The sequence below is a fragment of the Macaca nemestrina genome, chromosome 2 (genome assembly GCF_043159975.1).
Source record: "Macaca nemestrina isolate mMacNem1 chromosome 2, mMacNem.hap1, whole genome shotgun sequence".
Lineage (NCBI taxonomy): Eukaryota > Metazoa > Chordata > Mammalia > Primates > Cercopithecidae > Macaca > Macaca nemestrina.
The window spans coordinates 98,040,722-98,060,441 of record NC_092126.1 but is presented as its reverse complement, the minus strand read 5'-3'; the positions used below and the strand labels follow the sequence as shown (position 1 = coordinate 98,060,441).

The 19,720-nt window shown below is 37.5% G+C and overlaps 1 protein-coding gene across 3 annotated transcripts in view; it reads right to left on the bottom strand.

Moving 5' to 3' along the window:
- LOC105480138 (VPS8 subunit of CORVET complex) overlaps nucleotides 1–19,720 on the bottom strand; it is a 246,721-nt gene that overhangs the window by 53,169 nt on the left and 173,832 nt on the right. For 2 of the 3 annotated variants that reach the window (XM_011738646.2, XM_071091396.1), the window contains exons 40-43: nucleotides 16,374–16,455; nucleotides 15,929–16,011; nucleotides 5,273–5,353; nucleotides 2,860–3,029 (exon numbers count right to left, since the gene is read on the bottom strand). In XM_011738646.2, the coding sequence (XP_011736948.2) occupies nucleotides 2,860–3,029; nucleotides 5,273–5,353; nucleotides 15,929–16,011; nucleotides 16,374–16,455 (416 nt within the window). The remainder of the gene's footprint in view (nucleotides 1–2,859; nucleotides 3,030–5,272; nucleotides 5,354–15,928; nucleotides 16,012–16,373; nucleotides 16,456–19,720) is intronic. The other variant, XR_011619950.1, reaches the window with a different exon arrangement.

Genomic DNA, 19,720 nt, shown 5'->3' with positions numbered 1-19,720 from the left:
AAATCACCGTTCTCTACAAACTACTCAAAGGATGAGTTGAACTTCTGTTCATTTACCAAACTATGAAATCGGATGGCATTTTCAGATAGTCTGAGAAAAATGCAACAGGGGGCTGGGCATGGTGGCTCACGCCTGTAATCCCAGCACTTTGGGAGGCTGAGGCGGGCAGATCGGCTGAGGTTAGGAGTTTGTGATCAGCCTGGACAACATGATGAAACCCCATCTCTACTAAAAATACAAAAAATTAGCCGGGTGTGGTGGCAGGTACCTATAATCCCAGCTAGTTGGGAGGCTGAGGCAGAAGAATCGCTTGAACCCAGGAGGCAGACGTTGCAGTGAGCCAAGATCGTGCCACTGCACTCCAGCCTGGGTGACAAGAGCAAAACTCTGTCTCAAAAAAACAAAAAACAAAACAAAACAAAAAAAAACAAAAAATTAGCCAGGTGTGGTGGCACACACCTGTAGTCCCAGCTACCTCAGGAGGCTGAGGCACGAGAATCGGTTGAACCCAGGAGGCAGAGGTTACAGTGAGCTGAGATTGCGTCACTGCGCTCCAGGCTGGCAGACAGAATGAGATTCCATCTCAAAAAGAAAAAAAAATTTTAAAAAGGCAACTGGAAAAAATCGTAACTATTTAAGTAGCTTGATAACAACATGAATGGTCTCATCACCAAATTCAAGGCAAGGGTTGTGATTTGATTAAACATTTACAAAAATGTCACTGCTGTAGTAAATCCTTACACTATTCATATAAAGAAATTCCCTATTGATTACATTAAATGACCAAATCAGCCTCCCAGAAGTTGAGTACTGAGAATAATTCTCAGCCATCTACACTGATTTGTCTTCATTTCTCTAACCTAAAGTGTTGGACATTTCAGAAATCAATCCTTTTCTTTTCTATAGTCTTTATATTCTTTTTCTTTTTTCTTCCTATCTCTCTCTCTCTGTGTCTCTCTCTCTCTCTCTCTCTCTGTGTGTGTGTGTGTGTGTGTGTGTGTGTGTGTATATATATATATATATATATATATATATATATATAAACTGATCCGTCTGCTTTCCCCCTTGATCTGTCTAGTCCTTTAACACAACAGTCAGAGTAATCCTTAAGACATAGGTCAGATCATGTCACCGCCCCAGTCCTCAAAATCATCCAATGGCTTCGCATCTCAGAGTAAAAGTCTCACTTTCATTATAAAAATGAGTTAGACTTGGGCCAGCTCCTACATGATTTGGCCTCTGCTCCTCTGAAGTCTCTTTCACTGTCCCCTTCCTTGGCTGCTCAGGTGCCGCTAGCCTCCTCACTCACTACTCCTCAAGAATGCCAAGGCTCTCCTGCCTCATGGTCTCTGCACTCAGCTCCTCTGCCTGGTGTACTCTCTTCTGAGGTTGCATGGCCACTTCCTTTAGATCCCCTCAAATGTCATTTAAACAAGGCGGCTTTCCGGGCTACTCTATAAATTAGTAGCTCCCAACATTCCTTTTTCTCTATAGCATAGCTCGTTTTTATTCATATAACTATTAATTATTTTTCTATTAATTAATTTTTAAGTTGTCTGTTCATAAGTCACCTTAACGGCAAGCCTTTCCCTGACCAACCTATATAAAATATCTGCACCCCCCACCAAACATTCTGTATCTCCTTTAACATTTTTTCCCCCATGGTAGTTATCAGTATCTGGCATTACACTTGTTGGCTTATGGTCTATCCCTGACACTACAATGTAAACTCCATGAGGGTAGATCCTTTGTTTCATTCATCCTGTATCCTATCCCCTTGAATAGCAGCTCACATATAGCAGGTGCTCAATAAATATTTCTCGCCTGAATGGGCTCTTCGTGTGAAGAGAACTACTTCCTCTTCCAACCATCAAGTCTACCAATCTTCATGCAGAGCTAACACTCAGATAGTGCTTACTCATGCCAGGCACTGTTACAAGTGCCTTATATAAATCATTTCATTCAATCCTCACAAAACCCTAGGAGGTAGGTACTATTATCCTATTTACAGATGAGGAAACTAAAATATAAAGAAGTTAAATAACTTGCCCAAGGTCTCACAGCTGGCATGTAGCGGAGTCAATATCTGAACTCAGGAAGTTTGGCTCCATGGCCATATTGTGTTACCTCTATCCCTACATTCTAGATGAGCTGTCTTTGCTCCTGAGACCAACACCTTCATTCTGCACTAGGGTTCTTCTCTCTTTGCAATGTAGCTTAAATATCATATGCTGACAACTTATAAATTAAAATTTTCCAGTCTCAACACATCTCCAGATTTCTGACTTGAAGAACTGTCTAGCTGGCATCCCTACTTGATGTCTAACAGTACATATCAAACCTAACATGTGCAAGACGAAACTCCTGAATTCCCCACTTCCTTGTATCTTCTTCATCTTAGACAATGGTACATGTTTACCCAATTGCTCAGACCAAAGACTCATTTTTCTCTCATATTCCACATCTAATACACCAGCAAATTATCCCTACCTTTAAAGGATACTCAGAATCCAAACACCTCTCAGCACCCTTGCTCCTCCCTCTCTTGTTCTGCTCAAAGGTCACGTCCTCAGATATGCCATCCCTCATTCAATAGCACTTGTCCTGAACACGTCATCCTTCTATCCATTTGTCCTGCGTTCTGTTTTTCTCCAAAGCTCTTATTCCTCTGTATTTATGTCTCGCCTGGGCACCCCAACCTCCACCCCAATGCAGAATGTAAGGTCTGTGAGGGCAGGAACTTGCCTATCATGTTCATTGCTAGAATGACTGCCTGTCTGTGTATCCATGTGTATTCTTGCCTGGTAATGCCACAGATGTACGTGTACCATACATGTAACATTTATTTCCCTTTCTTACCTAAAGACAATAATTTCATCAGCCATTTCTTGGCGTCTCTTGTACTGCTGCAAACATATAGAGCAGTAATCTTGTTTGGGATTCAGTCCTCTGGTGACTGAAGCTCTCAGGTTACACAATGACCAATGGAGATCTTGGTTTAGAAGGCTAGTTGTTGTTTCCAGCAGGGTCTATGAAACAACAAAACAAAAAACAAACAAACAAAAGGTTATAAAATGAAAGAGATAGAGGAGATGGATGGTGAATAGCACTTGTTTAGTTTTCAACTACCAACAACTAAAATTGGAACACATTATAAAGGGATAAAATTGTTGAAACAAAAAAAAATCAAAACCTCACAAATTCAAGCGGTTAACCTCAATGTGCAGAGTAATGGTGAGTGTATACATTATGAGACTCTCAAGTCTGTCATTAGTTTCTACTGAGAAATGTCAGCTCTGCCATTCTGCAGTTTAATTCAGTATTGATGGCTTTCAAATGACTAGATAAGCCCAAATCTATTTATTACATTTATATAATAACTGCTCTCTGAATGGCTCAGAGTGTTGTAATAAAGAATACAGCTAATTCTGAATCCCAGATTTTTTATTGAAACTGCATTCATGGTAATGTTTCAAATATCTTTTCACTAGTAAAGCTAATGGCCACTACTCCATTTTCATCTTCCTTGGGCAGAGAGATAACATTTTCCTGATCAGCACTTAGAAGTCATTTGCATCTACTCAAGACCATGACATCTATCATTAAGTCACATAAAGACATTTTAACAGCTATCACATTAAGTCATTTTAAGGCTCTATGTATTTATAAAGTATTGTTTTTGTACCGTATCTCATTCTTAACATCGGTATATATCATCTGGCTATGTAGTTGGGTTCTTTTTTCTCAGTCCTGAAGGGGAAGATAGAGCTAGGTACTGCCTGCCCTCCTTGCTATACAGTTTAGCTCTTTAACTTCACCTGTAACGCAAAACTTTTCGTTCTAATAGTCTCATTTTTTCCAACCAGTATCACATTTTTCTCCTCTTTCATAGTTCCAAAATTGGTAAACATTTTCTGCCTTGCACTCAACTTTACTTCTGCTAACGTGGAATCTGTGCCTGTAGGAGTATCAAGCTTCACTGGGCTACACATAGCCAAACTGCAATTCTTACAACATTCTAAGAAAAGCTGTCACCCAGATTTTCCTTTTTCTTCTCACAGATTCTTAAAAAAAAAAAAGCAGACGTTGTCTCCAACAGACCTAAATGGTACTTTTCCTAGGTGGCTTCAGGAGTCACTTTGCAGTACACTAAGAAAAAAGCCCGTACACCAGGCTGGCACTTACTGAGACTTAAAGCTAAAGACAATTTTGAGTTAAGGGAAGACTAATGATCATTTACGGTGATATGGTTTGGCTGTGTCCCCACCCAAATCTCATCTTGAATTCCCACGTGTGGTGGGAGGTAACTGAATCACGGGGGCAGGTCTTTCCTGTATTGTTCTCATGATAGCAAGTAAGTTTCACGAGAGCAGACAGTATTATAAGGGGGAGTTTCCCTGCACAAGCTCTCTTATCTGCCGCCACGTGAGACATGCCTTTCACCTTCTGCCATGATTGTGAGGCCTCCCCAGCCACATGGAACTGTAAGTCCAATAAACCTCTTTCTTTTGTAAACTGCCCAGCCTTGGGTATGTCTTTATCAGCAGCATAAAAACGGACTAATACAATGGTTAGTGACAACTATCTGTTTCAGAATGTTTAAAATAATACTCATTTAATTTTATTTTGCAATTTTCTATATTCATGTTGACCCTTCCTTTTCCTGTGGTATAGCTTTGTACTAAATTATTTTTCCAGAAAGTTTCTCATACTTTCATTTTGAAAAAAAAGATACTTGTTTCATTGTGAATGAATTAAAATAAACTAAATTTGAATTAGACGCATTTCTACATTCTGAAATGTGTGTGTGTGTACACAAATCAAGGTCAAGATAATTTTTTTTTTTTTTTTTTTAGAGACAGGGTCTTGCTCTGTCACCTGGCACAATCATAGCTCACTGCAGCCTCCAACTCCTGGGCTCAATTGATCGTCCTGAGTAGTTACAATTATAGGCACATGCCACCATGCCCAGCTAATTATTTTTATTTTTTGTAGAGACAGTGTCTTGCTATGTTGCCTGGGCTGGACTCGAACTCCTGGCCTCAGGCAATCCTCCTGTCTCAGTCTTCCAAAGTGCTGGCATTACAAGTATGAGCTACCATGCCTGGTGAGAGAAATTAAAAACTGAAATAAATATACACACATACACCTCAGTCTACCTAACTGCCAGTAAATAGATGGTAACTTTTTTTTTAAGTATAGGTACAAAAGAAAAGAAAATAGCATTTTTCTACCTTAGGACAGACTTAGATGTAACAAGTAGCTTACTTACTTGTTCATAGTTAAAGGTATCTAACATTCCCAGAATAAGTCCCTGGATTTCTCCAAGTTTTCCTTTTCCATAAACTGGATCCTAATTAGAAAAAAATATAATTCTGTTATAATTCTGTATTTTAAAATTACTTTAAAATGTTAAGTTATCTGAAAAAGCCAAATGCTTTTAAGTATTTTTCTACAGTCACAAAATATTTATTCTTCCACGAATGTTCCACTGGAAATGTACCATAGTCTTCCTCTGATCATCTCAAATATTTTTGAAAAACAAAATTTAAATTATCCAAGCCCCTTTCTTAACAATCCTTGCAAGTCTAATTAAACTTTACTTTTATTTTGTTTCTGCAAGAAGCTTCCTCTCCTTCATATAAAACAGCAACTCTCCCTCTTTGCACTCTTATTTGTCTGTTACATTAAAACCAGTGTACTCAGGAATACCCAGAATCTGTCCAACAACTCCTCCTGTGATCCCATTTAGCCACCTCCTGCCCCTAACCAACTAAATCGCACCAGTTTTGGAGACAAACAGGTTCTGAGAAAATAGCTCTCAGTTTTTTGAAGTTTTTTTCAGTAAAGTCACTACTGATAAACAACAGATACCTAGATATCCAATGTTCCCTCCACTGCATTTCATATGAGGTATGCCAAGTAACTTGTTTATTATGTACATTTTGGAAACACTGAAGTGTACAAAAAAAAAAAACACACACACACACACACACAAAAAACAAAAAACAAAAAAATGAAAAGCAAAAAAACAAAAAACCAAAAACCACACCAAAAACTGAAATCCAACCAGAGATAAACACTGTTGATATTCTGATGTATATTTCTCTAGTCTTGTTTCTGGGAGAGGTGAGAAAAGGAAGGGAAAGAGGGATATATTTTTTAGTGTATAAAATTGGAGTATTTTACAAAATATTTTTATATCTTTTTTTAACTCAACGGTGTATTGTGAGCACTTTTCCATACCATCAAATATTTCTTTTTTTTTCCTCTACTCTTGTGACACATTACAAATATTTCTTAATAGGTACAGAATATAAATTATGTGAAAATATCATGTTTTATTCATTTTCTGCTTTGAACATTTCACTTTTCTCCTTTCCCAAACTCCAGCCACTATTATCAAATGCTAGTGGCTGCAAATCTCAACTGGAATCTCTGATTCTTTAGAGATTTCTAGATGGAAAACTATAGACTCAAAGGGCATTTTCATGGCTATCAATATATATTGCCAAATTGCTCTACCAAAGTTTATTTTAGGATTTTTATCCCCATCAGCATATGTATGTGCTCACTTCACTGACCTTTGGCTAGACTAATAATTTTAAAACTGTGAACACATGAGTCAAGTCTATTACTTTTCTCTAATATCAAGTTATATATGACATAAATGACTCTTTTCCATGCCAAATAGGAGAATCCAGCTAAACAGTTATGATAAAAGTAGTTGCTATTTTAAGTGAGTAGCATATGCCAAGTACAGTACTAAGCACTTTATGTTTACCACATTACTAAATTCCTTCAACAGGTTTTGTGAGTAAAGAAACTGAGGCTTAAAGAGGTTACAAAAACTTCTCTAAGTCACAAAACTATCAAGCAGATAAGATGGGATTTGAATCTAGGTACTTCAGAAATCATGCTTTTAATAACCACACTATACTGGTCTCCCAGGTATGGATACAAAAACTAATAAACTAAGTAATAAACTACTTCTTCCTTGAATATATGGGTTTCTAACATAGGTAACTAAATAATAAATTAATGATTGCTGGAAAACATGAGAAACACGTCTGGCTATTTCTTAGGGAGTCTTGGTACTGTTAAGAGTTAACTGTGAGTTCAGAAGGCAAAAAGGCCTATGGAAGCAGGAAAAACCTGTACAAGAATTGTCTCAGGATTTGCTTATTTTTCTCTTCTGGGTTCTAGTGATGGCTCTTGCAGAATAGGTCGTGCAGTTCCTAACTAAGATTGGTTTTCAGTGCTTTGAGTCTGTCTAGAGCAGCATGAGATTGTCTGCCAGAGGTTTCTTTGGCCTCTTCAACTGCTAGGGTTATGCTGAAGAAATCCAAGGCACAAAATAACTATATGTAGTAATTATCAAATTAACAAGTTTGGGCTTGAACACATCACTTAAGCTTAATAGAAAAAATTTCTATTTCACAGCTAGGGATCATATCACTAAGCTAAAGATATCTGTCAAATATGTGGAAATCATTTACAAAAGGCAAGATACAGATATTTCAGACTAGTCCTTCAGAGAAAAACAACTCAAAGCCATATACCCACTGGACAATTTTTTCTTTTTATTTTCTTTGCATAAAAATAGACCCTTGTTAATGCTTAATTATACATTTGGTCAAGTTCTTAATAAGTACACATTTGCCAAATATCAACAGATGGTACAATATCTTATTAGAAAACTCTATTAAAATATTTACTATAATATGTGGATCCAGTATGACAATAGAGCTCTGGCATGTGTTTACAACAAAGGTGGTTTAAAGAACAAAGAGGTCTTAAAAGGTTAAATTCTGGGAAAAAGAAATCTTTATAGGTCATTTCTATATTTATGTCAGTACATTTCACTGTAATATACATAATTTAAAAGCAAAATCATGAAAACAATCTCATGCTGGGACAACATATAAATTATAGAATGCAAAAGGGAGCTCAAAGCTTCTAGCACAGCATGCACCAAACCACTAGCTCTTCAAATTATTTTCCAAAGATGTCAGCTAGATTCTTCAGCAATGAATAAATGCTGAGGTTTCTCTTAAGTTGCTTGCAAACTATGAAGGAAGAGCATACTTGGTTACCCATGTAAATGTGTTTTTCAAGACACACACTAGAAAAGATGTGATGACCACTTTTTTTTCCTATTGCTTTCTGGTACCTACTGTATCATGTATGTGTATGTTTAAAATAAAAATCTTTATTAATTGAGCACTGCTTTAAAATATCAATGATGCCCTAAACAGGAGAGTCTATAATTTGTTTGCCTTTCCTCAGTGAGAAAGTAATAAACAGCTTCTCAGAAGCTAAAAATTACTTCTGCCATAGAGTGAAGATAGAATGTATACAACATAAACACGGTCTTTAAAATGTTCTCTTATCACCTAATATTCATAAAAAAAGACGGTGTAATTTGGGTCCCAGGCATCAGTCTGAATAAACACGTGAAGATCAAGATCTGTAAGAACCTGTTATCATGTGACCATTTCTTTTGGAAAAACTAATTTTTTCAGTTGTATCTGAGCAATTGTGCATCTAAGTAACTGCTGTTCCCTACATTTTTCACTGGGGATCTGATAAAGTGAGGTGGGCATGAGAAACGCCTTGATTAGTGTTAGATACAGAAGAAAAGCCCTAAAACTTGAAGTTAGTAGACCTGGATTAATTCTAATGGCTCCCATTTCAAAACTGAATAAACAAAGACAAGTTATTTGATCTTTCTGAGTGGCACTTTTCTCATGAGAGATAAGAGGTATTGCTACATCCCCAGCTTAATTTGCACAGTTAGAGATCAAAGAAGATAATGAACACTAAAGTGATTTGTAAACTGTTGAGAACTATACAAGGACATTAGGTGAGGGAGTCAACTAATATTTAATGGGCATATACTATGTTTTAGGCACGGCACTGGGTGTTGTAGATAACATAGTGAACAAGGGAGACATGATCTCTGCTTTTATAAAACTCACAGCCTAGCGGGTAAGCTAATATGAAGGTAGGGCTCAAAAAGAGTTTATATTTACAGGTGTGACTGGGGCTGCGGTAAGGGTGAAAAGGCAAGGAAGAAAAAACTTAGCTCCTAAAATATTCTAGGAGATAGAGTAGAGAGGATTTGATGTGGATTAAATACCGGGACTGCTGAGGAAAATAATGAGGAATTCTAACACACAGTTAAGGAAGAAATTATACAAACTGTCTACAATCTATTCCAGAAAACAGAAGCAGGTGGAACATTTCTTTTCTTTTCTTTTTTTTTTTTTTGTAGACAGAGTCTCATTCTGTCGCCCAGGCTGGAGTGCAGTGGCACAGTCTCGGCTCACTGCAAGCTCTGCCTCCTGGGTTCATGCCATTCTCCTGCCTCAGCCTCCTGAGTAGCTGGGACTACAGGTGTCTGCCACCACGCCCGGCTTATTTTTTTTGTATTTTTAGTAGAGATGGGTTTTCGCCGTGTTAGTCAGGATGGTCTGGATCTCCTGACCTCATGATCCGCACGCCTCGGCCTCCCAAAGTGCTGGGATTACAGGCGTGAGCCACCGCACCCGGCTAAGGGAACATTTCTTAACTCATTCTCTGAGGCCAGCATCACCCTCATACCAAAACCAGCCACAGACATTACAAGAGAGGAAACTATATGAACAGAGATGCAAAAATTCTCAACAAAATATTAGCAAATTGAATCCAGTAATGTATAAAAAGAATTATACATAACAACCAAGTGGGATTTATCCCAGGTATGCAAGGCTGGTTCAACATTTAAAAATCAATTAATCGGCTGGGTGCAGTGGTTCATGCCTGTAATCCCAGTACTTACGGAGGCAGAGGCGGGAGGATGGCTTGAGCCCAGGGTGAGACCCGCTTGGGCAACACAGCAACACCCCATTCTCCACAGAAAAAGAAAAAAAAAAAGACAAGAAAAATAAATTACTGTAATCCATCACATCAACAGGCTAAATAAGAAAAATCACATGATCATATTAGTAGATGCAGAATTTGTAATTGATAAAATCTAACGCCCACTCATGACAGACAAACTGTGAGCAAACAAGAAAGGGAGGGACACTTCCTAAACTTGATAAACAACATTTATAAGAACCTTACAGCTAACATCATACTTAATGGTGAGAAACCAGATGTCTTTCTTCTAAGACAGAAAATAAGGAAAAGATATCCCCTCTCACCACTCCTATTCAACATTGTACTGGAAGTTCTAGTTACAGCAATAAGACAAGAAAAGGAAATAAAAGATATACAGATTGGGAAGGAAGAAATAAAACTGTCTTTGTTTGCAGATGACATGATTGTCTAAAAAAACCTGAAACAATTAAGTAATTGTAGCAAAGTTACAGGATACAAGGTAATTATAGAAAAGTCAATTGGTTTCCAATATGCCAGCAATCAACAGTTAGAATTTAAAATTAAAAAGACACTTCATATTAGTACCTAAGAGAAATATTTAGATATCTAATAAAATATACACAAAGTTTGTATGAATAAAACTAAAAAACTCTAATGAGGGAAAGCAAAGAAGATCTAAATACATGGAGAAATATTTCATGTTCTTGAACAGAAAGATTTGATATTATTATAATGTTAGTTCTTCATTTGATCTATAAGTTCAATGTATTCCTAATCAAAATTCCAGCAAGTTACTTTGTAGATATCAACAAACTGTTTCTGAAGTTTAAAGCAGAGAGGCAAAAGACAAGGAATGGCCAACACGATAATGAAGAACAGCAAAGTTGGACGATTGTCACTCCCTGACTTTAAGACCTATTATAAAACTACAGTAATCAAGATAGCATTGGTATTGGTGAAGGAGCAGAAAATAGATCAATGTAAAAGAACAGAAAACCCAGAAGTAGACCCATATGAGTATAGTCAACTAAACAAAGACAATTCAACAAGTAGTGTTGGCACTATTTCCAACTGTGTATATCCACATGCAGAAAAATGAATCAACACTGACCATACATTTTCCCCTAAAATTAACACAAAATGGATCATAGCTCTAAATGTAAAATGCAAAAATACAAAACTTTTAGGAGAAAACATATGAGAAAATCTGAGTAACCTTGAGTTTGGTGATGAGTTGTTACATACAACACCAAAAGCATGATCCATGGGAGAAAAAGTCAATAAATTGGACTTCATGAAAAGCAAACACTTATGCTATGTGAAAGACTCTGTTAGGAGAACGAAAAGACCAGTCACAGAATGGGAGAAAATATTTGCAAGACACACATGTGATAAAGAACCTTATCCAAAATATACAAAGAATCCTTAAAACCCAACAAGAAAACAAACACTTCAAAAAGCAGATAAAAGCTCAGTATCACATGTTGTAAGAGAACTACAAATTAAAATGATTATGAGACTACTACACATCTACTAGAATGTCTAAAATCCAAAACACTGACAAAACCACATGCTGCTAAGATATGGAGCAACAGGAACATTCATTTAGTGCTGGCAGAAATGTAAAATGGTATAGACATTTTGGAGGAGAGTTTGGCAGTTTCTTACAAAAGTAAGCATAGTCTTATATAATCCAGCAATCACATTCCTAGGTATCTACCCAAATGAGTCTAAAACTTAAATCTGCACAAAAAGCCTGCATATGAATGTTCATAGCTGCTTTACTGAAATTTGTCAGAACCGGAAGGCAACCAAGATGTTCTTTGATAGGTATATGGATAGACAAAACTGTGGAACATCCATACAATGGAATACACAGAGATAAAACGAAATGAACTATCGAGCCCCCAAAAGAAATGGAAGAACTTTAAGTGCATATTGCTAAGTGAAAAAAGCCAAAATGAAAAGACAACGCACTCTATGATTCCAACTATATGACATTCTGGAAGAGGTAAAACTATAGGGACAGTTAAAAAAAAAATCAGTGGGCCGGGCACGGTGGCTCGCACCTGTAATCCCAGCACTTTGGGAGGTAGAGGTGGGCAGATCACTTGAGGCCAGGAGTTCAAGACCAGCCTGGTCAACATGGCAAGACCCCACCTCTACTAAAAATACAAAAATTAGCCGGGTGCGGTGATGTATGCCTGTAATCCCAGCCATTTGGGAGGCTGAGGCATGAGAATCTCTTGAACCTGGGAGGTGGAGGTTGCAGTGAGCAGAGATCACACCAATGTACTCCAGCCTGGGTGACAGAGTGAGACCCTGTCTCAAAAAAAAAAAAAAAAAATAGTGGTTGCCAGGGGATTAGGGTAGGGAGGAGGATGAATAGGTGGAGTACAGGGGCCTTTTAGAGCAGTATATGATATGGTAATGGTGGATATAGGACACTACGTATTTGTCAAGAACCCATACAACTGTACAACACAAAGGGTGATTCCTAATGTAAACTATGGATTTTAGTTAATAATTATAATGTATCAGTATTAATTCACCAATTGTAACAAATACACCACACTAACACAAAGACGTTAATGGTAGGCAAAACTGCGTGTGGGAGGGAGAAGGGGTAAAAGGGAATTCTCTGTATTTTCTGTTTAATGTCTCTGTAAATCTAATACTGCTCTAGTAATTAATAATAGAAATACTAAACCTGAATGAAAGGTCTGGTTGTGTAACTGAGGCTTGCTGACTGATGCAACTCCATGTAGAGTGACAGGACAGCTAGCCAGCCTTTTTCTTGAGGAAAACCTGAAGCATCAATCTATTTAGGGTTTATTTCTCTGAGATCATTCAGTGTCTCAAGAAAATGAACCTGTCTCCTTCGTGGGAAGTGAGTGCGTCTGACGGCTGCTGGAAGGGGGAAGAGGAGCACAGGGAATCCTATCAGCAGACTTTCCCCAAATCCTCATTTTCAACCCTGTGTTTTACTCCCCTCCCCTTGTGTCTGAGTCATTCCTCTGCTAAAAATCTTGATGACAACTGATTTTAGAATAAAATCCAAATTCCTTATCATGAATTACCAAGCAATTAAAGACACAGTCCCTGCCTATCTCTCAAATTTCAGCTCTGTGATTTTTCTTTATTCTTATCCTATGTTCTGAGCACACTTAAAAAACTTGTAACTTCCCAAATGTATCATGCTTTCACCTCAAAGTCTTTGTGTATATAAAATAAATCCTACCTCCTTTCTTTCCTTTATTTCCTTAGACTCTTTTAACAATCAGACATCTCCTCTTCCAGGAAATCTTTCCAAATTCCCTAGTCTGTTTCAGGTATACACTTTTATTGGTACTCCTTTGGTCATATATAGTCATAAATACAACTCAATCTAACTTACTCAAAAAAGTTAATTATTGTAAAGATGCTAGGGTATTTCACAGATCTAAAAAGAGGAATGCTAGTAAGTCTCAAGAGTCACAATGAAGGACTAATGTGCATCAGCTTTTTCTCCCCAGGTCGCCTCCTCTCCCGGTCTCTATGCCTTGAATCCTCTTTATACATTTATCCATTGGTGTGTCTCTTCTTAGAGTCTGCTACATTTGTCTCCTTCTCTCTACAGATTATGCTTTTTCACTCTTCCAGTCCATATAATGGAAAAACAGGAACTGTTCACTCCTGAAATTTGTACCTGATGTAATCCAGAGACTTAATGAGTGACTTATAGGTCTTTTCCAAGTTCAGTTCTAAAATGTCCTGGAAAGCACACCGATCGGCCTTGTTTAGGCCATTTGCTCACCCTGAGTCAATCAGCTGGACACAGGAGGCAGGGTGACACTTTCCCATGGCTGCTCCTGCTCTTATGCAGATTAAGTATAGAAATGTAGGTATGGCAATTATCCTATATTCAGAGCAGATAATCCTGAAGGTGGCCACTATTACTTGCATAGAGCCCTATGAATAGTTGTATCAGAACATTTTTTTGTCTCTCAAATAAGAGCTCTTATGGGTTCAGAACTATGCCTTTCATCTAAACAGCATAATGTACAATTAATACATTTAATTAATAATGAACTCAAAAGACCAGGGACATAAACAAATAAAAAAAGCTTACATGACATAATAAAAAAAGAATACGAATTAGGAAGTGAGAGACTTAGGGGGTGGTCCAAGTTCTGCCGCTAATGATAGGTTAAGAACTCAACTTCTCTATACTTCAGTTTCCTCTTTCTTCAACAGAAATGTTTATAGTAGCCCTGCCTACCTCAAGAGATTGTTGTGGGCTTCAAATGAAATGATATCTGTGAAAGCACTTTGAAAAATAAAAATATCTGTACAAATATAAGGTAGCATAATTACAGTAATCACAAACATGCAAATGAGGAATTTAAGAAATAGCATACCTTCCTGATAAGTGGGAGTTAACAACCATTGAAAGTAGAAAATGATAAGAAAAAATTATAATGAATGCCAGTATAACTCAAAATAAAGTGAAAATTTTCAAATATCAAGAGACTTCTAGGTTCCAAAGTCTTGAAATATAAAAAACTTTAAAATCATGTTTTTGTCAAGAGAAAAACATGTTTTTGTTATAATTTACATACCATAACATGTGGTTAAAGCTCAATGGAAAGCAAAATGTATAACACAGAGAGAACCCATTTGGCTTTACGATTTCATTTCTTCTAACTTATTTGGAAAAGTATTCCTGCCCTTTGGATACATTACTTTATATATGATTAGAAACCTCATAAGTAATGTGCTTTAAAATGGATATGTGAAGCAGTCTATATCAAAGAATTATTCAACACATGATAACTGTTAAGATCAAATTAAATAATACATGTAAAAATGTATTCTGGCTGGGCACAGTGGCTGCCGCCTGTAATCCGAGCACTTTGAGAGGCCGAGGCAGGCAGATCACCTGAGGTCAGGAGATCGAGACAAGCCTGACCAACATGGAGAAATCCTGTCTCTACTAAAAATACAAAATTAGCCAGGCATGGTGGTACATGCCTCTAATCCCAGCTACTCGGGAGGCTGAGGCAGGAGAATCGCTTGAATCTGGGAGGCGGAGGTTGCAGTGAGCCAAGATCACACCATTGCACTCCAGCCTGGGCAACAAGAGTGAAACTGTCTCAAAAAAAAAAAAAAAAAAAAGCATTCTAAATGATAGTATACCATGTGATGACAAAGACTACAGGATGTAGTCTTCTTTATCAGAAAAGCCCCAGAAGCTTAATATCAGATGGGAAGGAGAGCTTGGTGAGTCTTAAAAGAGAACTGATAGGAACACTCTTGATTGAATAAAAATCATTTGAAAATTATAAGGACTAATGGCATCATATTATGGTTTGTTTTGTGTGTGTGTGTGGGGGGGGCAGGGTGCATGCACATGTATGCCTATACTGAATAAAGTGAGGAAAGACAAAATGGATTCTGAGTATGATTCCTATTGTTTCCCCAAGAATGCTCACAGGTTTTTTTCTAAAAATGTATCTTGGAGTATTCTGAGTGTTCTCTTTTGATGAAGCTGAGAAGGTTCAGGCTTTTTTGCTGAAAGAAACAAACTGAAATGATGCTTCCTACAAAAGCTTTGGACACAAAGCCAGCTAGAATTTAGAGTCAAGGATGAGTATTCAAGACAAAAATTATTTTAGGATGAGTTAGAAAGCCTAAATAACAACCAATGCTTAGGAAATCCCTTAGGAAATTCCAAAAAGAATCTAAAAATTATAATCAGCTGGAAAGAAATGATAACTGCCTCCCAGTTATCAAACCAATAGGAAACTTGTATATCTATATCCCAAGGCAACAGGGAATATCTGAAGGCTGCACGCCCTAACTGAAGGTCACCAGCTTATGTCAGGCAAAGTCACACCAATAAAATGACAGAAAAGATTCAAGAATGAGGGTCAGAAGTTAGATATTTACATATTTAGCTATTGCCAAAAATTAGCTGCATTATGCTTGAGATCCCTTTACACATTAGCCCAATTGACTATTATCACTAAAATGTTAGTTGTAATCAATCAATATTTAATATTCACCCCTTTTAACTCACCTGTAAAATTCTTTGCAAGATTGATGGAAGTGCAATAAATGCTGCCATGCTATTTAAAACTTGCATGGTCAAAGATTTCAGAGCTGTTATAACAAAATATTAATATTAAGGTTAGTTTAAAATAAGAGTTTTCAGTTTTTCCTGTAAGTCTGTGGAAAACAGTGGATTTATACAGCTTCTTAGAAACTTAGCTAACCAAGGCCTATTTGAGATTTTAAAATTAACTGTTGACAAGTTATAAAGACTACCATTATTTAAGATAAATTATAGGAGTGGAACAACAGAAAGAAATATAAAAGATGAGATCAACCATACTGTATGGTTTCATTAAGGAAAATCGTAAGAATATGCTATTGGAAAAAGATACTATCCTGATAGTTTCTGCAGACAAATATTGGATTGATGATATAGGTGGACTCAGTCATTTGAATTCTGAAGAACTTACCTTCAGAGTGTAGATGAGGAATGGCTGAACTGGACAGCTTCTGAGGAGCCATCATTGCCTCCAATAATGGAAACCAAAGTGCCTATAATGTCAGAGAAAATCAAAGAAAAACAGATTTCATTTTTTCATTGGTCAAAGAAAACAATGAAAAACAAAAGAATAACATCACCATACTGTTTTACAGGTTGAAACGTACTTCTCACATACCATTTGTTTGTAAAAATAAGAAAAATAAAAATGGAAATATTTGGGGCAAAAAAAAGAGAGACAATACAAAGCAGAAACCACAGCTAGAACAGGCATCTTTATCATGAAGCCTTGGGAAACATAAGGAGGCCAAAGTTAAGTAAGTCTAGGCCTTGGAACTGCAATCTGACTTGCCTCAGGGGAGGGCAAGTTCAAAGAAGCCAGGAAAGAGCCTCCTGCTAGATTCTTATCTACTCTATTAAAAATTTATCACTGACAAAGTTTAAAATAACCCTATTGCTGCATAAAGAAAAAAACACACCCGCCAGCTGTCCCCCACTCAATTTTCTTTAGCTATGTCAAGCAAGAAAAATGAGTAAAGGTTATCCAAAGTTTTTTCCACATCAAGCATTATCTTATATTTCCCAAGTCATCACGGACCAGAAAATAGAAGTTAAAACTGTATCAGTTAACATGATCAACCATGTTAAGAGATTTAAAAAAAAAAATCTATCATTTAGTCATATTACATTAATCACTACTAAATGCTTTACATTTACATTTTTGCATTTCAATGTCATAATAACCTTATACAGTAGGTATTATATTCACCAGAGATATGAAATTGAGGCTCACTGAAGTTAAGCAATTTTTCAAAGACCACACAGCCAGTCAATTACCTGACTCTAAATTCTGTGTTCTTCCTAAGCCTTAGGAAAAATATTCATTATAAAAATGAATGGCCAGGCATGGTGGCTCAAGCCTGTAATCCCAGCACTTTGGGAAGCCGAGGCAGGCAGATCACCTGAGGTCAGGAACTCAAGACCAGCCTGGGCAACATGGTGAAACCCCATCTCTACTAAAAATACAAAAAAATTAGCCGGGCATGGTGGCAGGTGCCTGTAATCCCAGCTACTTGGGAGGCCGAGGTAGGAGAATCACTTGTAACCAGGAGGCGGAGGTTGCAGTGAGCCAAGATTGTGCCATTGCACTCCAGCCTGGGCAAGAAGAGCGGGACTCAGTTTCAAAAAAAAAAAAAAATGAACCCACTGCTGCCCTGCCCCCATGAAGATTCTGCCACCCACCCCTGCTGGTGTGCAGTGCACCCCAAACCACTGCTGTCCATCCTGGCACAAGCATGTGCACCTGTCATGCCACTGTTGCTGCTGGCACACACACACACAAGGATGGACTCCACAGCCACTGCCTCAACAAAGTGCTTTAGCTGGCATCCCCCACTGGAGCATTGTTACCAGCTGACCAGAAACATTTTAGCTCCTCCAATGCAGCAAGTACATAAGTTCGAGGGGCCAGAGCACAAAGCCATAGGTCTGGTCTCAGCCGCTAAGGGTTAGAACAAGCTGCCCAGTAGTGTTGAGCTGAGCCTTGGCCCCCTGAAATCTTCCAGAAATGAAGACAGTTGACTGACCCCACATTATACTACAGTCAAACCTTCAAAGGCATCAAAGAATACAAAAGCAAAAAATGCCATCCAAAGTACAGCAACTTCAAATATTAAAGGTACACCAGCTTATACAGATAAGAACGAACTCTGGAAACTCAAAAAGCCAGAGTTTCTTCTTAATAGCAAACAACCCCACTAATTCCCCAGCAATGGATCTTAACCATGCTGAAATGGCTGAAATGACAGATACAGAATTCAGAATTTGGATAGGAATGAAGATGTTTGAGATGTGGAGAAAGTTGAATTCAAATCCAAGGAATCTTAGGAATCTAATAAAATGATACGAGCTGAAAGAGGAAATAGCCATTTTAAGAAAGAACCAAACTGATCTGTTAGAGCTGAAAAACTCACTACAAGAATCATATAATACAAGCGGGACAATTAACAGCAGAGTAGATCAAGCTGAAGAAAGAATCTCAGAGCTTGAAGACTGGTTCTTCAAATAAAAAATGAAGACGAGTTCTTCAAACAAAAAATAATGACAAAAACAAAGAAAAAAAGAAAAAAAATGAACAAAACCTCCAGGAAATATGAGATTATGTAAAGGGAGCAAACCTTTGGCATTCCTGAAAGAGAGGGAGAGAGGACAAGCAACCTGGAAAACATATTTGAGGATACTGTCCACAAAAATTTCCCTAACCTCGCTAGGTTCTTGACCTTGAGAGGCTGACATTTAAACTCAGGAAATGCAGAGAACCTTTGTGAGATATTATACAAGACAACCATTACCAAGACACATGGTCATCAGATTCTCCAAGGTTAACATGAAAAAAAAAATTAAAGGCCGCTAGAGAGAAGGGGCAGGTCACCTACAGAGGGAATCCCATCAGGCAAACAGTAGACTTTTCTGCAGAAACCATACAAACCAGAAGAGACTGGGGGCTTATACTCAGCATTCTTACAGAAAAAAATTCCAACCCAAAATTTCATATCCAAACAAACTAAACTTCATAAGCAAAGGAGAAATAAAATCATTTTCAGACAATGAATGCTAAGGAAATTCGTTACCACCAGACATGTCTTACAAGAGGTCCTGAAGCTAAACATGGAAACAAAAGACTATTACTGGCCACCACAAAAAACACACTTAAGCACATAGACCACTGACACCATAAAGCAACTACAATGAAGTCTGCACAACAACCAACTAACAACATGATGACAGGATCAAATCTGCACATAACAACATTATTCTTGAACATAAACAGGCTAAATGCTGCCCTTAAAAGGCACAGAGTGGTAAGCTGGATAAAGCAGCAAGATTCAATGGTATGCTGTCTTCCAAGAGATCCATTTTACATGCAGTGACACTCATAGACTCAAAGAAAATGGATGGAGAAAAATCTACCAAGCAAACAAAAAAAACAAAAAACAGCAGGGGTTGCTATTCTAATTTCAGACAAAAGAGACTTTAAAACAACAAAGAACAAAAAAGACAAATAAAGGCATTAAATAAGGATAAAGGGCTCGATTCAACAAGAAGACTTAAGTATCCTAATATATATGCACCCAACAATGGAGCACCAGATATATAATACAAGTTCTTAGAAACCTATGAAGAGACTTAGATAACCACACAATAATAGTGGGAGACTTCAATACTCCACTAATAGTATCAGACAGATCCTCAAGGCAGACAACTAGCAAAGATACTCAGGACCTGAATGTGATACCTGACCAAATGGATCTAAGTGAC